Source organism: Pteropus medius, unplaced genomic scaffold, assembly GCF_902729225.1.
Source record: "Pteropus medius unplaced genomic scaffold, Ma_sr-lr_union100, whole genome shotgun sequence".
NCBI lineage: Eukaryota > Metazoa > Chordata > Mammalia > Chiroptera > Pteropodidae > Pteropus > Pteropus medius.
Genome location: NW_024344253.1, coordinates 11,401,712 through 11,423,744, shown reverse-complemented (window position 1 = coordinate 11,423,744; position 22,033 = coordinate 11,401,712). Strand labels below are relative to the sequence as shown.

At 37.5% G+C, this 22,033-nt stretch overlaps 1 protein-coding gene across 4 annotated transcripts in view; it reads left to right on the top strand.

Moving 5' to 3' along the window:
• The window catches only part of ARFGEF3 (ARFGEF family member 3), an 80,245-nt gene extending 59,936 nt beyond the window's left edge, over positions 1–20,309 (top strand). The window contains exons 21-28 of one of the 4 annotated variants that reach the window (XM_039869777.1): positions 3,914–4,042; positions 5,540–5,716; positions 7,407–7,521; positions 8,325–8,427; positions 8,629–8,760; positions 9,294–9,415; positions 13,524–14,733; positions 16,098–20,309. In XM_039869777.1, the coding sequence (XP_039725711.1) occupies positions 3,914–4,042; positions 5,540–5,716; positions 7,407–7,521; positions 8,325–8,427; positions 8,629–8,760; positions 9,294–9,415; positions 13,524–14,733; positions 16,098–16,289 (2,180 nt within the window). In that variant the 3' untranslated portion in view covers positions 16,290–20,309. Of the gene's footprint in view, positions 1–3,913; positions 4,043–5,539; positions 5,717–7,406; positions 7,522–8,324; positions 8,428–8,628; positions 8,761–9,293; positions 9,416–13,511; positions 14,734–16,097 lie in introns of all 4 variants that reach the window. The other 3 variants (XM_039869776.1, XM_039869778.1, XM_039869779.1) reach the window with 3 other exon arrangements.
• Positions 20,310–22,033: the final 1,724 nt, after the last annotated feature.

Here is a 22,033-nt window from a genome sequence, read left to right as displayed (position 1 = left end):
TTACAATCTATGCCTCCAAACCAGTCCTTTTTAGGTGGATACCTCCATCTAATATCAGTGCAGATTTGCAGATTCCATTAAATACACTTTCTAACTCTGAATTCTCTGAAATTTAGCAAATTGGAATGTGGTTGCATTGGTGTGTTGGTACTTAAATTGCCTGGTAATTGTCTTTAATTCCTTTTAGGAAACATGGTCATTATATAATTACTTATTGCAGGACTGGTTAGAGACTGGGAAAATTAAGCCTTTACTGAAGGGAAAAATCTATTTGTGACTGGTGAAGCTGAAGGCTCATTAAAAGAATAATTTTAAAGAATATGTTTCAGATTAGTTACCATGTAGTTTCCTGTAAATTGGAATTTAGTAACTTTGACTGATTTTTAGATTGGTTAACTTGTGCTCACACTTGCTATCTTCCGTCTCAGACGGCCCTGTCCTATTTCTAGATGTAGAAATGGAAATGACATCCTTAAAAGAGTCTAATATCTGGGCGTGGGTTGTTTCAAACCCTTGCAAAAGACTTTTTAGGGGAGGTTTTTAAAATTTGCTTTTATGTTTTATATTGTTCTCCTGTTTTATTTTTCTATTAAAATTCATTTATATTTATGAGGTGGCTAGAAAATTACACTTCTCCCTAGAAATTATAAACAGTTAAACCTCACTAGTTCAGATTAATTATGAGCAAGAACTATAGGAAAAAATAAATACCAAATGTAGAGAACAATTAAAATATTGGAAATTGGCTGAATGTTGCCTAATAGAGGTTTTATTTTGATGAATAGATAAGAGTAATTTTTACTTAGCATCTTAAATCTCCAACCCAGGCAATTATAGGCAGAAGCTAATGTTTATCTATAATACAGAAGCTAAGCTTATTTGTAACACAGTATTTAAAACAGTTGTAGTGGTCGCTTCGGCAGCACATATACGTAAAAAAAAAAAGTTGTTAACAGCTTGTATATGTAACAGTAAGCATTCCCTTCCCATTTGTGCCGATCATTAATACACTTTTTTTTCTTCTTGGCAGCCCATTTTCTTATGGATAAAGTTCAGCCAAGCACCTATCTAAAGTTTCCCACAGTATAAGTTCATTGAGGGCTTTAAAGTTTTAATTATATATGAAACAGCTAGATCAGAAAAAAGAATAGAAGTAAAAGCATTAAGTTAGGATTAAAAATTAATTCTCACCATTGATATATTCTGAGACATTATTCCTCTAGTTTCCAAAGGCAAATAATTACTTTTTTTCCTATGGAAATTTTAAACATATATAAAACTAGACAGAATGGTGTAATGAATCTTCAATCTCATATATATTTACACACAAACACACACACATGCACACACACACAAATATGCATGCTCTCTCTCCCTTACCCCCACCCACTTTTTCCTTTCCATATTATTTAAAGCAAATCTCAGGCATTATTGCATTTCATCTGTAAATGTGTTAATGTGTATTCTTTAAGGATAACAAGCATAACTATGAAGTTATTATTCTACCTAAAAGTTAACTATAACTCTTTAATAACATCAAATATCTTTTCAGCTTTTTTTCCAATTTTCTTACAAATGTTAAGTTTTTAGGATTCACATAAGCTCCACACTGTGCGTTTGGCTGATATATCTCTTAAATTCTTTTCGATCTAAGATTTCTTTCTCCTACTCCTTTTAACAATTTTGCAATTAATTTGTTAAAGAAGTGAGGTTCTTTGTCCTGTAGTTTTTCATTTGGAGTTTATTGCTTGCACCTCCCCGCTAGTGGTTTGTAATGTCTTTTGTGTGTCCTATAAATTAGCTTGTCCATACCTGCTTATATTTTGAGGTTCATGAGAATTTGTCACCTAGTTTTATTATATTTATTGTCCATGACTTTGGGTTTGCCTCCTATTAATGAGAATAGGAGTTTCTTCAAAACTGGGGAAGTTTTTTTTTTTTTTAATGGGAATATTTAAAAACACCATCTTCTGATACAGTTTTCTTTTGCAGGAAAATTGGAAATGTTAAAGTTAAAATGTACAGTGGCTCTTTTTTATATATTCTACTCTAGGTCTTTTTGTGTGAAGCCAGGAAAATGGAGTTCTTTTTCTATAGAGTTTTCTGAGCTATGGGTTCACTCAGTTCCAAAGGCAGTGATGCGCAGAAATTTTGGCTCAGATCTTGGCTGTGTAAATGGCAAAACGAAAATTGTTTGGGTCTAATAAAAAGAATTTCATGCTTTTTCCATTGCCTAGTAATGAGCAGCATTAAAAATTAGTTTATTTTAAAAATGAAACCCTTAGAAGAGGAGAAGGAAGAGAAATGTGTACTGGAGGGTGTACTGCTGTGGACAGACAAACTGTGAACATCAGTTCCCCACCTGTGAGTCACAGACACAGTGATTTGTGTGTATACAGGATTAGGAGGGTGCCAGGATTGCAAACTACAACATGGACAGGTAAATTAAACATAATTTATAGATTGCAAAAACAGAAACTAGAGATGAGTGATAGACCCTTAAGGAAAATGGGGCACAAAGAAGAGCAAAGAATGTAAAGTAGAAAAAGCAACAAAAGAAAACAGATAACTTGGACTTTATCAAAATTAAAAACTTTTATGTATCAAAGGACATTATCAAGAAAGTGAAAAGACAACCTAAAGAATGAGAGAGAACATATTTATAAATCATAAATCTGGTTTGCTTTTAATATCCAGAACATATGAATAATTTCTAAAACTCAACAATAAAAGATAACTCACTGTAAAAATGAACAAGGGACATGAATAGCTGTTTCTCAAAAAAAGATATACAGATGATCAATAAGTACATGAAAAGATGCTCAACATCATTAGACATTAGGAAAATGTAAATCAAAAGGACAAGTAATACCAGTTCACACCTACTAGGATGGCTATAGTTAAAAAAAGAAAAAAATATGGTAAAGATGTAGAGAAATTGGAACCCTCACTGGAATGTAAAATTGTGCAGTCTTTATGAAAAACAATTTAGTGGTTCTTCAAAAAACTGAACAATTACCATATAACCCAGCAATGCTACTCTCTTAGGTATATACCCAAAAGATTTGAAAGGAGGGTCTCAAACATAATTATACTACAGTATTCATTGCAGCATTATTCACAATAGCCAAAAGGTAGAAACGACACAAGTGTCCAACAGATGAATGGACAAATAATGTAGTATATACATACAATGGAATATTATTTATCCATTAAAAGGAATGAAGTTCTGATATACACTCCAATATGGATATACCTTGAAAATGTATGCTAAGTGAAATAAGCCAGACACAGGAAGACAAATATTGTATGATTTCACTTATATGAAGTATCTAGAGTAGGCGAATTTATAGATTAGAAGTTACTAGTGGCTGGAGTGAGGGGGGAATGGAGAGTTATTACGTAATGGTGACAGTTTCTATTCAAGGTAATGGAAAAGTTTTGGAGACATAGTCATGATGGTTGCACAACATCATGCATGTTTTTAATACCACTGAATCATATGCAAAAATGGTTAGAATAGCAATTTTTTGTTATATGTATTTATAATAATTTTAAAAAATAAGATAGATTACAATGGTAGAACTAAAAGGATATTTCATAATTTTGCTATCAACTCCTGAGAAATCTGACAATCATTTCATGTAGTAGAATTTACATATCATGTCACTTTCTTCCTGAAGGGGAGTAGGAAGAAATTGAGCGTTTTTATTTTCCTTTGATTTTGTCAGAATATGTACATCATAACCTCTCCCTACTTGTAGGCCCTGAGGACTACCTTTCTGGGTGATGACTCATATCCGTACAGCATTTGGCATTTCAGACCTTTCACATTCAGTGTTTAATTTGATCTTGTGACGATTCTATATTATGTTTAACTGGATTACACAGAGGTCTGGTTCTTGGTTTCCAGGTTTGATAGAAGTCTGGATCATCTTGCTGGAGCAGCTAACAGCAGCTGTGTCTAACTGTCCACGTCAGCACCAACCCCCTACCTTGGATTTACTCTTTGAGCTATTGAGAGATATTACCAAAACACCTGGTAAATATTTCTATGTCTGTCTTTTGGGGGAATTGTTATACATGTAACTTTTTTCAGGAAGATATTTCTGTGAGTGCCTACCTGTTTCACTGCCGTAACCCCAGACAGTATAATAGGTGCTCAATATTTGTTGGATGGCGATGATGCAGTGATATTTAATGTACGTCTTCTTATTGTTTATGTGTCTTCCCACCAGTCCACTTACAAATAATGTGTGGTGGCCAGTTAGTTGAATGTGTTGGAGCCCCACAGTAATCAGGCCAAGGCTGGGGTATTGATGTCTCCGTGAGCCAGTTGGCTTTGCTCTGTTCCCCATAATTATGACTTTCCATTTCGGCTGGATCTCACATGCTCTTGGCCTCAGACCTGTCACTGGGGCTCAGTGTGTCTCCCACTGATATAAACAAACCACTCAAACGTATGTGCAGTATTAAGACAGAAACATCTTGATTGTAGAAGGGTCGTGGGTGATTAGATCTTATAAAAGACATTTAGTGATCCCTAGTACTCTGATAGTACAGGGAAAAAATGGCCCTTAGGAACTTCTTATTCCGAATTAATCAAGGTGAGCATGGCTACTCCCACATGTTAAAAAGTTAAAAGCTTTTCATTCAAGATTGTTTTTTTCTAATAGAATTATACGCCACTATTTCTAAATCTGTTTTATTAATCAGTACCATTTTCTCCTTTCACATTGAGTGCTACTAAGCGTGTGAAGAGAATTTAACCTAATAAGCAATCATCAGAGAAAATTAACAGTAATAAAGATTACATGTATATATGTATATGTGCGTGCGTGTGCGTGTGTGTGTGTATGTGTGTATAGTTTGCTGAATGCCAGAAAAATTATGAACACTGTAAATGGGATCAGTAAATTATGGTAAAAGCATATAAATATTCTGTAGGCATTACAATGAGTATTTGTGAGTAATACTTAATGACATGAATAATTGTTTATATTGCATTATGTTAAAGTATATAGTACGGAGTACAATCTCAACTTTATGAAATCGTATACATTTATAAATACACACATACCCTAAAACACATACATTCAAAAATTACTAGAAGGAAATTTATCAAAATATGATTTTCTTCTTTGTATTATCATGTGTATTCTGTTTTTATTATAAAAAAGGATGACTTCTTTTGTAATCAGATTTTTAAAAGCCTTCAGCATTTTCGGAGATTTTCATTACAGCATTGTTTTCATTCTATAAGTGAAAATAAAGAAACACCTTAAATGTTCATCAGTAAGGGAATGGATAAGTTGTGCATACATATAACTAAAATCATGCAGAAACAAAAAAGAAAATGCCATTGAAGACCTATATTCCTGATGAGTGGTAAATTGGTAAATTCTTTTTCTTTGCACCTTCTCAGAGAATGGGAGCTCTGTCAAAAGGGATCGGTAATGCCAAGAGATGGTGAACAGCTTCCTTTTCATTACGGACAGTTACTGAGATTACAATTCTGATGCTGACTTTTCTTTTTCAGGACCAGGCTTTGGTATCTATGCAGTTGTTCATCTTCTCCTTCCTGTGATGTCCCTCTGGCTCCGTCGTAGCCATAAAGACCATTCTTACTGGGATGTGGCCTCTGCTAACTTCAAGCATGCCATTGGTCTGTCCTGTGAGCTGGTGGTGGAGCACATTCAAAGCTTTATACACTCAGGTATCTATAGCAGCCTCGCAATTCGCACTGAGTATTTTTTTAGCAGACAGCATCATTGTCTAAAAGTGCTTAGTAAATACCTAGTACAAATACCAGTACATGATTTTTGTCCTCAGAATTAAAATAGAATTACATAGTCAATGCCAGACTTTTAATAGTAGATTGTCAAAAAAGGAAATTGATACCCATGTGTCCTGTACAGAATTATCAAACAGAATCCTTAAAATATGTGTAACTAAAAATAAAATACTTAATAAGGTTTAGGATATTTGTGCATTAGGAGAGGGGAAGCAAGTTCAAGTTTATTATAAAAAAAAGAATTATCCCTAGGAGTGAAAGAGGGGGTGGGGGGGTACCTTAGTTTCCTGCTTCATCTGGGAAAGCTAAATGGAGGAAGCTTTAGAAAAGGCTGAAATTATGGGCAAGAAGTTGTTTAACCAGGTTAGGGGTAAAGAGAAGGTTCTTAATATCTGTAACACTTTGAAAAAGATGTGAAAGCATGGAGTAGATAGGATATTGAAGCTCACAGATGGAGAGCAAACTAGAGGCAGAGGGGATAGATCCACCGTGGTACCAGTGGAGCAACATTTGTGAAATACAGATTCTTGCTCGTGCTTCTTGTTGTAAGAAGATCTGGAAATTTAAGAGAAAAAATATTGCTGCCAGCTCTAAAGGTTATAAAGAAAGAGGTGAGGTGAAAGGCTTCCTTGGACGGGTTAGAGAAACTAATGAGAACTTGACCCCAAGGGAGACTCAAAAAGCAAAGATAAGACACAGTGTTTTAGAGGGTGGCTCCATAGTGTAGTGGTTACCATGTCTGCTTTACACGCAGAATGTCCGGGGTTTGCTCCCCAAGTGGAGCCACGGACCATATCCCAGGTGCGCCTGACACGAGCGTGTGGGAAGAGACGCCCCGCCTTCAGAGATCCAGTTCTTAAGGGAATATCCATAGGTCAGGGGCAGAAGTGGGGGGGAGGTGGGATTAAAGAGGGGGGAAAAAAAGAAACTTTTTACTAAGCTTAGTAAAGAAAATTTGCCCTGCAAAAAAAAAAAAGAAAAGAAAAGAAAGAAAAAAAGAAACAGAGTGAGTATTTCCACATTTAAGCAGTAATCATCTCCCTCAGGGTAAATGTTTTTGACGAGGTCGTTGCTTTGCACAGTATGGGACCCTGGAAGATTCTACTAAAAATTGGTTTCTTGGCATCACAAGACTTTGAAGAAAAGCATACTGACATATTCCTTGAATCGAGCAAACAGAATGTGATTTTTGAAAGTTTTGTTTTCTTTAGTCTGTAGATAGTGTGCAGACTGAAGCCACACTTAAGAGATTCAAGAAGTAGTAGGACGAGAAATGTTTTGTTTTCTAAGAGCCGTTTAATTTGACCGTCAGCAATAAGGAAAGTATAATTTATTCCTCCCACCCCTTTTTTAAAGATTTAAAAATTTTTTACTATTAAGTATTCAGGCTGTGTACTATATGGTCTATTCTACTTAAGTAAATTATATATTTAACTTTGAAAAATGTAAATCAACACATAGAAGTGAACCATATATTTCATCTTGATATAACTAGAAATGAATATTATATATATTTTTTCTCTCAGACATTCCTCTTTTGCTATAGATGCCATTTCAACCCATTCATTTACAGTAGCATTGAGTGAAACCTTGATTTTGCTTTTTCCTGTAGATATCAGATATGAAAGCATGATCAATACTATGCTGAAGGACCTCTTTGAGTTACTGGTCGCGTGTGTGGCCAAGCCTACAGAAACCATCTCCAGAGTAGGCTGTTCCTGTATTAGGTGAGAAAAGAGTTCTTTGGCTCTCCATGAAATTGGGGTTTTTATTATGAAATCCAAGGAAATTAAAATATTTTTTTGTAGTAGCAATCTACTTTTTAGATTTTTTTAATAAGTAAAAATGACTGTGCTAATATTTTTGTCATTTCGGTGTTCAGGCAGCAAATATTTATTGTTTAGGCATTATACAGGTACTCTGCTGCACAGGTAGTAATATAAGTCAAGGTCCCTACCCTCAAGTTGCTTACAGCCTATTCTAAAAGACATAACAGAGAGTCATGTGAAAAATAATAGTAAGGAGGAATTATAAATGCCAAGAAAGGACGGGGTGGGGGGAGGGGTAGTAGGGTGGCAGCAAGGCTTTTTGTAATAGTGACACTTGGTCAGGTTTCCCAGGGTGGGTAAGCTTTTGACAGGTGGAGACTTTGCAAGTAGAACAGCATGAACAAATGCATGGAGGTAAGAATTACAAGTGACAAAGAGTTTCGTTTTGTTTATTTGTAGCAAAGTAATGGACGACAGAGTTAGAATGGAAAAATTAGTACAAAATATATACAGTCTTGAATGCAAGCCTAAATTTAAACATTAGCCTATTTGTAATGGGGATCCATTACTATTTTTACATTAAAATGGTTTAGAAAGTAGTATTATGACAATGGAATACCAGACAGCCTGAAGGCAAGATGGTAAGACACAGGAAGACTTGTAAGGAAACTATGGAATAAATCTTTGTGTCCATAAGGGCCTAAATTTGTGGCAATAAAAATGTATAGATTTAAGACAACTTTCCTTGTTCCTTGGGGCAGGTACGTCCTCGTCACAGCGGGCCCCGTGTTCACGGAAGAAATGTGGAGGCTGGCCTGCTGTGCGCTTCAGGATGCATTCTCCGCCACGCTCAAGCCAGTGAAGGTAACTTGCTCAGAGGAGGGAGCCAGAGCAGGTTCCAGTCTTCCCCTCCTAGCAGGCAGTCTCACTTGAAATCTGGCAGAGGCTGAGAAAGAAGTTGCTAAATTAGTACTTTTGTCACAGACACAGTACACTGTCAGATCTAAGACAAGGCCCAGGGCCCCTGGGATGTACCCAGTGAACGACTGCTGTGTTTCCCCCTAGGACCTGCTGGGCTGCTTCCACAGTGGCACCGAGAGCTTCAGTGGGGAAGGCTGCCAGGTGAGGGTGGCGGCCCCCTCCTCTTCCCCCAGCGCCGAGGCTGAGTACTGGCGCATCCGAGCCATGGCCCAGCAGGTAAGGGCTGGGGTTTTGATCCCAGGGGCTTTAGAAGCTTGACGTACTGCTGGGAGTCCCTCCTGCAGGTCTTATGTCACCGAACTGCCTAATGGAGTAGCACGGCCACATCAGTAGTCTTGACAGGCGTCCCAGTTGACAGGCGTCCCAGTTCTTGTATTGGGTAGAATACCAAACAAATGTCACAGTCAGGAGATCTTTTACACATGTAGCCCCCTTTTTTATTTACTTTTACTATTAAACATTAGTGCCTACTCATGGGAGTGTAATGAATTGCCACGTGGTAGAAGTAGTGTCATTAGCGTCAGCAGCTCACATTTATTGAATATTTGCTCTTCTGTTCCAGTGCTTTGTCCCTGTAATACACATTCTCTCAACAAACATACTAGATAGGAACCCATTATCGACCTCATGTTATAGGTGAAAAATGAGTAGAGAGTAAGCAGTTTACCATGGCCATCCAGCTAATAATCCCTGTGGAGTCAGGTCGAGGATGATGGAGCGTTGAACTGTCCCTCTGTGTACCTGTGCAGGTGTTTATGTTGGATACCCAGTGCTCACCAAAGACTCCAAACAACTTCGATCATGCTCAGTCCTGTCAGCTCATTATTGAGCTGCCTCCTGATGAGAAGCCAAATGGACACACCAAGAAAAGGTGAGCAGCTGCGCTTAAAGATGTAGAGAGCTTGTAAAGAGGAAAAGTCATTTATCCTCAGTTCTTGGTCATCGTAATCAGAGCTTTTGACAAGAGTACTGAAAACAAAGTCATTCAGCAAAGGTTTTTGTAGAAAATTGTTAGCCTTTTAACCACGTTTCAGATGTTTTAGTTTGTAAGGCTGCCACAACATGGTACCACAGACTGAGCAGCTTAAACAACAGAAGTTTATTTTCTCACAGTTCCGGAGACTGGAAGTCTGAGATTGAGGTGTTGGCAGGGTTGGTTTCTCCTGGAACTTCTCTTCTTGACTTCCAGATGGATGTCTTCTCCCTGTGTCCTAACATGGCCTTTCCTCTGTACCTGTCTGTTTCCTGATCTCCTCTTCTTATAAGGGCACCAGTCATATTGGATTAAGGTCCACCTAATGACCTCAGTATTTTTCTAAAGACCTTTCTCCAAAGATAGTCACATTCTGAGGTACTGTGCATTAGGACTTAACATCTGAATTTGAGTGGCGGGGAGACACAACTCAGTGTGTCTATAGCATCATACATAATTGTAATTTGAGGTGTGTTTCATATTGTTTCAGTGAGAAATACATAAATTCTTCATGAGCAATACAGCTGTCAGGAGACAAAGATCTGTGCCACAAGAAACTTATTTAAATACAGGCATACCTCAGAGATATTGCGGATTTGATTCCAAACCACTGCAGTAAAGCAAGTCGTAATCTTTTGCTGGTGGAGGGTCTTACCTGCAATTTTTTTTAAAAAAATAAAAACTCATCTGTGAAGTACAATAAGACAAGGGATGCCTGTAGCTATCATCCTGCCTAAAAACTATTGTTCCTAGACCTGGAAAACTTTGGTTGTTGCCTTCATCTTCATTTTTAAATTTCAAACCCATTAACAGTAATGATGATAAATATTTGAGCACTATACATGAAGTACAGTGGCTAGGTATTTCCACTCACATTTATCTATGAGGAAACATTCAGAAGGGGGCTCAGCCATTTCTCTAGGGACACACAAGTGCAAAGTGGTAGAGCCAGAATCAAAACCATTTCTATTTTAGGGAGAGAGATTTTTTCCAAATGTTAGCTGTTTAGTACAGCAGTTTAATTGCTACAACCATTTCAGTGAAATTTTCAGATATCATTTTTTTAGTCAAGTGTGTGGTACATGCAAAAGAATATGCAGAAGTTTCAAAAATTAAAAAAAATAGACCAAAATAGCTAAGAACCTATCACCCACCTTCAGAAATAGCACTTTACCAAAATCCAAATTGTTCCTCCCTAATTCTTTGTGATTTCCCTCCGTGACCAGTCACCTGTTTTTTGGTTTTTGGGTTTTTTTTTTTTGAGTATTGGCCATTTTTATCTATTTTATGTACCCCTTTTTCACATCTTTAAATCATTGATCTATTTTAGAATTTCAGTTCTTTACCTGTTTTCTTCTTTTTATATTTCTTGTTTCCTACCAGCCAATTATTCTTAGTGAAAATATTTTTGAAGTAGAATAAAAGGGACAGGAATAATAGGCTGAATTCACATAAATAAAACATAGGAAAAATAGAATAGTCTAATATTCCTGTGCTATTGGTTTAAAGGTTAAGATTTTAAAATTTACCAACATGATTCATCAGTTTATTTAGTACTTTTAATAGACAGTTACTCCCTCAATGAAATTAAGTAAAACAGAAAAAGCATACTAATTCTTTAGCAGGGGCCACTGTGCCTAAAAATATTCCCTAAAATTCTTTAAGTGTTTTACATTCTTGGATTTGATGCAGGGGCAGTTCTTAGCATAGGATGTAGGAGAAGATGAGTTAGATCTAAGAAAAGTTTGTATAGATGCTGGTCAGCTGCATCCTCAGAGGTCCACGTTGAAATCACCCATGGGGGAAAAAAACTAAATTAAAACCAGATTATGATACTTAAAGAGAAATCTGGGTTTTGTTTCTAAGTCACTTTGACATTGATAGCCCCATGCTTTACATAGTTCACATAATCTTAATGGAACTTTAAGTTATACAGCTGACCCTTGAACAACGGAGAGGTTAAGGGCTCCCCAAAGTAAGCAAAAATTTGCATTTGACTCCCCAAAAACTTAACTGCTAATAGACAACTGTTGACCAGAAGCCTTACTAATATTGTCAATTAACACATATTTTGTATGTTATATGTTTTCTTACAATAAAGCTAAAGAAAAATGTTAAGGAAAATATAGTATTTATTGAAATAAAATCCTCGTATAAGTGGATCTGTGCATTTTAGACTCCCTGTTATTCAAGGGTCAGCTATACCTTAAACTTTGAATCTGTTTCTGATACCAACATGAGCATGTCTTAAGCCAGCCACTTGTTATGCAGTTAATACTCAATCAAATTATGCCATCTGGAGACTTACTTTTCTTTGCATCAGAAGCAGGAAGGGAAGGTGCAAGTTTCACCACGTCATAGTCCCCTTCTTAAAAGGACGTGCTGAGAACAAGGTTGAAACACTTGGGTACCACAAATCGAAACATTACCAATTGATTTTTGTTGGTTTCAGATCTTCTATCAGCATAGATGATTAAGCGTGATGTATCTAAAAACAGTTATTTCACTTTCTGTATATCTTTCTGAAATTTTGATCTCTTCAGTCTTGCTTCACTGTTTTCTTATTGCTGCATCATTTTGCTTGAACCTAAAGGGGATTTTCTGTCCTTTTTCACATGCACAGTTAGCAATTTTATATCCTAAAGAACCCAAGGGAATATCTTGGTTGATGAAGATACTCCATAATTCAAACATGACTTTGCATCAGCCCTCTCTTTAAATGTTTGCTGGTAAGGGGTTTTCCATTTCTTAGGAAAGGTAATAGAAAATATCAAACTCACCCCTCTGATTGGGCTTCCTACTTCAGGAGTCCAGGCTGCCAGGGGAGAGGGGGTGGAGTGTCAGGGCCATTTCTCAAGGAGAGCATTTCCTCCAGGTTATAGGAAGTAATTCCGACATAATGGCATTAAGCTATTTTCATGGAATCCTAAGAGCAATGAACAGAATGTTAAACCATAAACCCAAACCACATTGGTGAATTAAAATGTTCAGTAAACACAGTACCTGGAATTGAAATTGTTTTCTTAGTGCAAGAATCCAACCGAACAAAAGGGGCCAAATCACCAAGGGACATTTGCTTCTAAGACTCCCTTATCTTGTCTGCACCCTGATTAGGACAAGCGGGCAGTTGTAATGACTGGTGGGACGTGCCTGCTCCTCAACCAGGAGTCCTAGCCAGATGCCTAGAGAGGATTCACCCTGTCCCACCTCTCCATCCTACGTAGCTGACCTTCGAGGCATCTCAGTGGATTCAAATGAGCATTCAAGGCCCACAAAGTCTCAGGTCATGCTGGCAGGAAAGGATGCAGAAGGAAATTAGCGTGTGTTAAAAGAATGCTTTCTCTCCTAGGTTTGTGTTAAGCTGTGAGTTAAACTTTTCTTAACTTTGCAAACAAACGTTAGCCCCATAATACCTTTAATGTTAAAACTTTTCAATGTTTGGCTCTCCTCTCTGTTACATACTAGAAGCACTGAAGTTTTTACATATGTGCATCTAAAGCATTAGCATTTAATCCTGGTCAGCTGGTTTGGTCCTTAGAAATCTAGACTTCAATAAGATTGCTAAAAACTTTAGCTTTAAGAAAAGAGCCAGTTAAAATAAAACTCAAAAAAAAAAATACAAGTCAAAAGGAATTACTTTTTTATTTGATATGTTTTAATTTACTATAACTATGAAAGAAAATAAAATGTGTCATACCCCATAATTGTGTTATATTAAAAATTTTTTATAAAACTTTTTCCTAAGTCTTGTAGATAATTGTTAATTCGGCATCATATTAATTCTATAGCTCCTAGATTTTAAAAAGTGTCAGGATTTCCATTAATTATGATTAAAATGGTTATTGTGTAATGCTCTTTTTTTAAGGAACACATTAAAATACTAGTAGTATAGTTTGTAATTTTGCAGATGTTATTCTGAAATGTGTAACATCTAAATTGCTTTAAAATATATAAGGCAAAAGGCTCCTAATCAATCCCTTTCTTTTCATTGAAGTGTTTCTTTCAGGGAAATTGTGGTGAGCTTACTGTCTCATCAAGTGTTACTGCAGAACTTATACGATATCTTGTTAGAAGAGTTTGTCAAAGGCCCCTCTCCTGGAGAGGAGAAGACAATTCAAATGCCAGAAACCAAGCTGGCTGGCTTCCTCAGATACATCTCCATGCAGAACTTGGCCGTCATATTTGACTTGCTGCTGGACTCGTACAGGACAGCCAGAGAGTTTGACACCAGCCCTGGGTTGAAGTGCCTGCTGAAGAAAGTGTCTGGCATTGGAGGTGCTGCCAACCTCTACCGCCAGTCCGCCATGAGTTTCAACATCTATTTCCATGCGCTGGTCTGTGCTGTTCTCACCAATCAAGAAACCATCACTGCCGAGCAAGTGAAGAAAGTCCTTTTTGAGGATGATGAAAGAAGCACAGATTCGTCACAGCAGTGTTCATCAGAAGATGAAGACATTTTTGAGGAGACTGCCCAGGTGAGCCCCCCGAGAGGCAAGGAGAAGAGGCAGTGGAGGGCTCGGATGCCCTCTCTAAGTGTCCAGCCCATTAGCAATGCAGACTGGGTGTGGCTGGTCAAGAGGCTTCACAAGCTGTGCATGGAACTGTGCAATAACTACATCCAGATGCACTTGGATTTGGAAAACAGTATGGAGGAAGTGCCCATCTTCAAGAGCGACCCATTCTTTATCCTTCCCTCCTTCCAGTCGGAGTCATCCACTCCATCCACCGGGGGGTTCTCAGGGAAAGATACGCCTTCTGAGGATGACCGAAGTCAGACACGGGATCACGTAGGCGAGTGTCTGAGCCTAAGGGGGGTCAGTGGAGAAACGCTGCTGCTGCCTCCGAGCCCCAAGGTGGAGAAGAAGGACCCCAGCAGGAAGAAAGAGTGGTGGGAGAACGCAGGTAACAAAATCTACACCATGGCAGCTGACAAAACCATTTCAAAGTTGATGACTGAATACAAAAAGAGGAAACAGCAGCATAACTTGCCCACGTTCCCCAAAGAGGTCAAAGTGGAGAAGAAGGGAGAGCCACTGGGTCCCAGGGGCCAAGAGTCCCCGCTGCTTCAGCGCCCCCAGCACTTGATAGACCAAGGACAGGTGCGGCATTCCTTCAGTGCGGGCCCTGAGCTGCTGCGACAGGAGAAGAGGCCCCGCTCAGGCTCCACAGGCAGCTCCCTGAGTGTCTCTGTGAGGGACGCCGAAGCACAGATCCAGGTGGGTTCCTGCAGGCCAGAGGATGCCAGGACACTTTCCCGGCAAGGCAAGGGGGAAGCTGGGCCTCTGATGACAGACACGTTCCCCTCACAGAGCATTCATGCACATTCCAAGATTTGCTAGACACCAACAGGAGACCCAGCTTCCCTCCAAAGTCAGAGGATTGCCTGAGAGTAAGACATAGGATCTGTGTCAGTATATCAGTGTGAAACTGACATTTTACTCTTAATTTCAGAATTTTTGTGTATGAGTTTTAACAGACATTATTGAGAATTAGGAACTCACCTGTATAATTAAAATGAAGCTAAAGCTTATAAAATGGATGTACTTTTAACTGGTATGGAGTCCCAAGCTTATTATTTGAAGACACACTGCGGAAATTCTAGTTATGAAAAATTATTTAAAGGAAGAAGGCAAAGTGCGTATTATTAGGTGGTGATACCAATGAATTGTTTTCTTCTCAAATTTTTCGAACCCATCCAGAGCACATAAAAATTTTCATTCTTCAGAAGAGTTTGAGTGTCCATGTTCCTTTATTTAATATTTGTAATTCAATCATATATTTAAAAAATAAGCTTGAGAGGAAAACAGTATTGGTACTGTTTTGTTCAAGAATAGATAAAATGAGAAAAAATAGAGGGATCTGGAATCATAGAGAGCCCTTTAAAAATAATCTGATGTTTAAATTGTGGACTCTTGTCACAAGCATAATAAGTTAGACAGTCTTGGGCCTTAAGATTCTATGAACCTGTAAAGTAATGTATTCTTTGCATGAACATAAATTTGAAATTAGTATGAATCTCTTGGAAGATGTATTATTTTCTTTTAAAGTATCTTGAACATAGAACTCAATTTCATAATTCAGAATCCATAAAAATCATCCTAGCCTAGATTTGCAAAAGTCCAAACCGAGATGTATGGTTGTTCTTTAACAGTTGACCTTGACAAATAACATTTTAATAATTGCTTTTCATATCTTAGAGATTTGCTTATGATTTTAAGTTATCTTAAATTAAAGGAGACCTATTTCAAGTTTTCTAGGCATTATTATAGTGATTGCTGATTAGAAGTGTCATATGTCCTATGGAAATCTTATGGGAAAGCAAGAGAGTTTTAAAATCTGAGAAGTAAATAAGAATTCTGTTGTTTTTAAAAGCTGAGAATAAGCTATTCCTAATGTTAGATAAATCTCTGCTATTCCTTGTATATATGAAGTTAAAGTGAGTTTATTAGCAAAGACTAATTTAGTGCAGCCTAAAAGCCTGAGAAAACTCATTTGCAAATTGCCAGGGCTTAGCCACACCTGAGAGTTCAAATGAATCCATGGATGAAAGCTGATCACTCTCTCGAATCCTTTCTCTTAGGCGTGGACCAACATGGTGCTCACAGTTCTCAATCAGATTCAGATCCTTCCAGACCCGACCTTCACAGCCCTCCAGCCAGCAGTGTTCCCGTGCATCAGCCAGCTGACCTGTCACGTGACTGACATCAGAGTTCGCCAGGCCGTGAGAGAGTGGCTTGGCAGAGTGGGCCGTGTCTATGACATCATTGTGTAGGAGACTCACATTGAAGGAATTCAATAGTAAGAGTTAGAGTATGCCTGCCAATCCAACTGATAGCATTTCCCCCTCCGCCAGCCGCACTGAAACAGGTGCGTCAGAGAACAATTGGCCACTCCCTGACTAAAACAGCACTGGGGCCATTCTGGATAGGAGGCTGTATCCAGATGACACAAACGATACTCTGATTTTGCACATTGTTTCAGAGTCTCCATTCCTTGACACATTTCTAAATCTCGAAGTTTATTTCCCAGTGCTTTTGCCTGCAATGTTATTGCCAAATGGGTCTCTTTTAAGTACCACTCCTTTGAAAACACTACGTTGATCCATTTGATCCATTTTTTAAAAAATGCACGTGCTAAGGAAATATCTGCTGGTAAGTCAAGCTGATGTATAAACACTCAGACATCTACTACCAAACATTATTCAGACATTGGAGAAAGATTTCCCTCATGACTGCATTTGGCGGAGAAGAAAACAGCTAGAAAGATATATTCTTGGGTGTCATAATTCAAGAAACAGATGACTTTCTCTGTAAAATATTCCAGAACATTTCAAAATTGCCCTAAGTTGTCAAGATTTTCCGGTTGGTACTCACCAACTTTTTCATTTAAGGTACTGTGTGTCTTTATTTCCCTATTTCTAAAGGAAGAAATTTCTTTCCTGGCAGAGTTTTAAGTCAATGTTATGGCAACCTTTGGCACACAGTACCCAGTGATATTTGCTGATCCAAATATTGCCAAGAGACAGAAGACTGACCAGCCACCCTGGCTGTCCCATTAGTCTTTGTTTTTGCTCCCAAAGCAAAAAAGAAAAGGGAAAGAAAAAATGGTGCCTTAATCCCTTGTTGCACAGACATTTCTATGCTCCGCAGTTATCTAAACATATGGGATAACATTTGGTTTTAATAAAACATTAAATGCAACTTATTTGATATCAGCACTCTTGGAGGAAAGGAACTCAGAGATCTCCATTCAGTGAGCAGACTTCTCAGGGAAGGGGGCAGGAAGTGTCGGGAGGGAGACAGCTGGAAGGGGTAGGAGAGGGGATGACGATGAAATCATTTTAAATCTTCAAATATTACACAACCATCAGAAATCATGATGTCAGTTACACATGCTTTAGTCTCAGAAAAACTAAAGGAGATGGGGACACAGAATGAAATGTAGAAAATTATAAGTTTTTTAATTTAAAATATTTCTACTCTCTGGCAGGTAAATATACCCAATGTCTGAGGTCTTTTTATTCAGGCCAATATTTTAAGTGGATATTTCTTTTCTTAAATGTTACTAGAAAATTGATCTGGAAACTGTCTTATGTACAGTAATATTTAATATTTCTTATAATGGTTGAGCCAACTCATGTATTCTAGAAAGTATAGTTGCTAAGACATATATTACAATTTCCCCAGCCCCTAGAGATGTATTCATAATTGAGCATGTCATTCATCCTTTAAAAATAAAATACCAGCTCTTCAATATTGACGTAAGGATTTAAAACTGACAACTTGATTCAGTGCTGGTAATAGTAAACTTTTTCTGACTTAAGAAATATTGTAAACTATCTACAAGGTTAAGAAGAAGACAGATATCCCTGATTTATTTAGGCAATCTAAAAGAAAGAACTTTATCATTCAGTATGCCACCAAGAGATCACCACAGAATCCAGAAGACATTTTTTTTTTTCAATTCTACAAAACACTCTTTACCTTCAGTTTTTACTCCTTAGGCAATAATTCAAGATTAGGAACAGATCACTCTTTGATCTTAACAAGCAGTGAATTGTTCAGATAGCAATGAGCTATGTTCTATACTTTTGAATTTTTATATTTTGTAGAATTGAAAGTTTGTTTTTTAAGAAAGCAGTGCACTCTGGTTATTGTTTCTTGTAGCTTATTTTAGGTTCAGTTCTCATTTGTGAGCCTGTGCGTACTACAAAATTTACTGGAGGAAATAAAAAGCTTTAGTGGAATAGCAAATCAGAATAATTAAAAAAATGTATAGCAATTTTTTGTAAAATATAAAAATTCAAAAGAGGCCAGCCTCAATTTATGAATGTCCTGTCCCAGAGTACATTCGTTATTTAGAAATCAAAATTCATCCTCCCACAGATTCTCTATTCTAAGATCCAAGGCTAGTTTATGAAAATAAATTTACCCCATACTCTGTCCAAACACTGCTCTTGTACTAGCCTGATTATGGGTACAAAGAGTAAAAAAATGAGAGAATATACATAGCTCTTTGCCTATAATTTTCAATAGCCCACCTGAGGCCCACGTTGGTCTTCAATCCACCTTCATTCCCAACATACTCTGTTCTACATCTATGTCAGGTTTCAACCAGAAAATTAGCTAAGTCATGTAATACTTCCCAAAGGTATTAAAAAGAAAAGGACATTGCTTGATGGAAATAATCTAACTAATAGGACTTCAGGTCCCAATGAAGTCAGTGGAATCCTCCCAGGGGTGGAGAATAAAGGGGGATAATTAGGTAGACAAGGGGGTCCCTTCCCAGGATGCCCCAGCCAGTCCCTCACACTCTTCTGGTGCCTGTTTCTGCCTTTCTCCACCCATCTCTTCCATCACTCTCTCTCAAGGTCTCTGAAAGACCAAGGTCAAGACAGCCTTTGTAGTTAAAGCAGTTATTACCATATATTTGCAAATCTTAGCAGATGATTCTGCAAGTTGCTTTCAGTTGCCTGTATTTATTGCCAAAAGTGTGTTACCTAAGGTTGAGATTTCCTCTTTTTTCTAATATTTTGGTAAAGTTCATATCATGAACACTTGGAAAACTCCAAATGTGAAGGAATTCTTGACTGAACAGCTCAGCTAAGTATACTATACTCTTCATCAGATTTCTCCTTGCTGCGAGGGCATAAGTTTGATGGAGGGCTAATGGATTGTTCATAGGCTCTCTCTTAGCTCTTGCATCTCCCGATCAGCTTTTAAAGATGCTTAGGCTGCCTCTTTATACCGCCTTGTTCTCTCTCCCCTTATGATTATTTTCTGTCCTTCTCCACTGATACAAACTAGCTACCTTTTACCATTTTTAGGCTATTTAATGACTGGCTGAGGCTGATGCTAAAATACATAACAGCTCAGATTAAAATATTTTCAAACATGACAAAATGGTAACATAATTCAAAAGTACCTTGAAGTGGAAACTTCTTTGTACAATATCACTAGGCTTTTTATTCTTGTTTTAAGGAGAAGGCTTATACAAAGTCAGTTGAGTCAAATAGCCTTAACTGTAAGAAGGTAATGTAAATATGTAATAGATATCCTTGACTTCCCTCAAATATATCACAACTCTTCTTATAAATGAAAGTTTCCTTTAAGAAAGGAAAATCTATTCAAGTCAGTCCCATCAATGGAAACAGAATGAAGACCTTTGGAGCTGATTATGATAGCAAGAGGTTACAAACAGCAGGAAGGAGGTGACACTTGAGTGCCACTGTGAATGTAGACCTTTACCTACATTGTCACATTTAATTAGCACAATAATCTTATGAAACAGGTATTGTTTTCCTCATTTTTTCAGATGAGGACAGAGACCCAGAGAGGTTAAGAAATTTGCCTGAGATAACCAGTAAATGGCAGAAGAGATGTCATGAATTCAAAGGCCATGCTCTATAACACCATGATCTAAGTGCACAGAATAAACACTTTAGTGTCTCAAGGAAATAAACAGTTAAAATGAGCTGAAAATTGATTGAAGCCCCAGATCTGTAATGTTATGGGGATATTTCAAGTAGGGTTAAAAAAAAAAGAGTAGTGTTTATACATAGGTCATATGTAATATAATATTTTGAGTGTTTGAAACTAAAGAAAACAAAATCTAAACTTTGATCTTAAAGCAGACCTTCAGTGGTAATTTACAAAACTTACTAATCAGGTGGAAATGATGGGATAATATGTTCACGGAAAACCATGGCAGTCTGTGTCTGGAATGACGTGCACAAATTGTAAACCTTTTTCAATTACATTTATTCACTCAGAATAAAGTGCCCTGTAGCCAACAGTGCCTCTCTATTTGCTTCCCTAGGAAGTATATAGTACTAAATTTGTGGGTCATCGTCAAAGTTTGGGAATATGCAAAATGAATGATAACCATTTTTCAAATGCACACTCTGAAGAGGAAGTACTGGTTAGACAAGATTGTTTTAAAGATTCAGGTCTGAGGGCGTCAGGTCAATATCCACAGTAAACCTGTGTCATAACATTAAATACTCATACCTACTTTGCAGACAAGGAAGCAGACAGAGAGAAAATCCAGAACTTACATATGCTTAGGTGCCACTTAGGTGATCCTAGTGAGACTTAGTGTGGCCTTAAAAAAGCAAGAGACTATTTTTAAGCACTTTTTAGTGGAAATAATGAATTTGTTATTGGGCAAGATTTATGAAAACAGTAATGAACTCATAATTATGAGTTCATTATGCTGGAAAAGAAAAAAAAAACAGCATGTTCTCATTCATTAGTGGAGCAATCTAGAAAACTGTCTTTCTGTCTTTTTGTGAGATCCTCTTCCTCTGCTTGTATTGTAATGTTTGTGTTTGATGTTGAAGTAACTAATAACTTAAAGTTTTGGACTAGAACACCATATAGATTTCTAAAACACAATTATTCAGGGAAGACAGACAAAAAAAATCATCTCCTGGGTAGTCTAAGATAAGCTCAGTTGAGAACAATGCTCAATTTCCTTATAAACACGATACCACTTATTGACTGAGAAAAACTCACTACCACACCACTAGCACCATACAAAACCTTTTTCCTCTCTTTGTTACAATACCACAAAGGGGTTCCAGGAAAGGAAAGGCAGGATGACCATCTTAGTGACAAAACTGTAGTCAACTGCTGGTGAATCTCATCCAGCTATGGTCCTTCCAGCCCGTTCTACCATCAGAAACTGTACTGTTGTTCCTCTCCTGAAGATTAAGTAGTGATTGTCTAATTAATCTTCTGCCCTTAGAATGGTGGTTCTCAAACTTTAGCACACATCACCTGAAGGATTTGGTAAAACACCAATTGCCAGGCCCAGAGTTATTGATCCAGTAGGTCTGGAAATTTGCATTTCTAACAAGTTCCTAGGTGAGGCCAATGCTGCTGGTCTGGGATCACACTTTGAGAACCACTAGCCTTGAAAAAATGTCCACCTACTACCTTTAAGATCAGCCTGACTTATCAAGCAGTAGAGAAAACTGAACCTTGGGCAGACAATATGGGATTGGATTCTCTACAGTATTCCTGCTTAATCTTCCCAGTTTCCAGGTTTATTATACCAATTGTTTTTTTACAGGCTAGAAGACAATGAATGTATAAGTCCTATGAAACAGATGAGTGTAAGTTTCTTGTCTTTGTATTTAGAAACACTGATTCTGTGGACGATCATTTGTATCATGTCGGCCCTTTGACTCGTACTGAGGTGATTTTAAATTTAAGTATGCAGTGTTTGCGTTTCTTCTGTCCATACAGTTTTAATGAGATATTTCCACGTTGACTCCATTACAACCTTGGCTCCTGGCTTCCAGAGGTTTTTAAGTAGTTGCTTGCTTGCCAGTAGTTTTATATCTCATTAGTCGCCAAAATGATATTACACCACTTGATGTTCTTTCATCTTTCACTTAACTGTCTGGTATAAATTAATATTTTAATTTCCTGTATACCTGCAAAGAGCCTACCAAATGGCTTCATGGAAATTTGCAAATGGAACCAATTCCCTTGTGAGCAGTGTATGTGC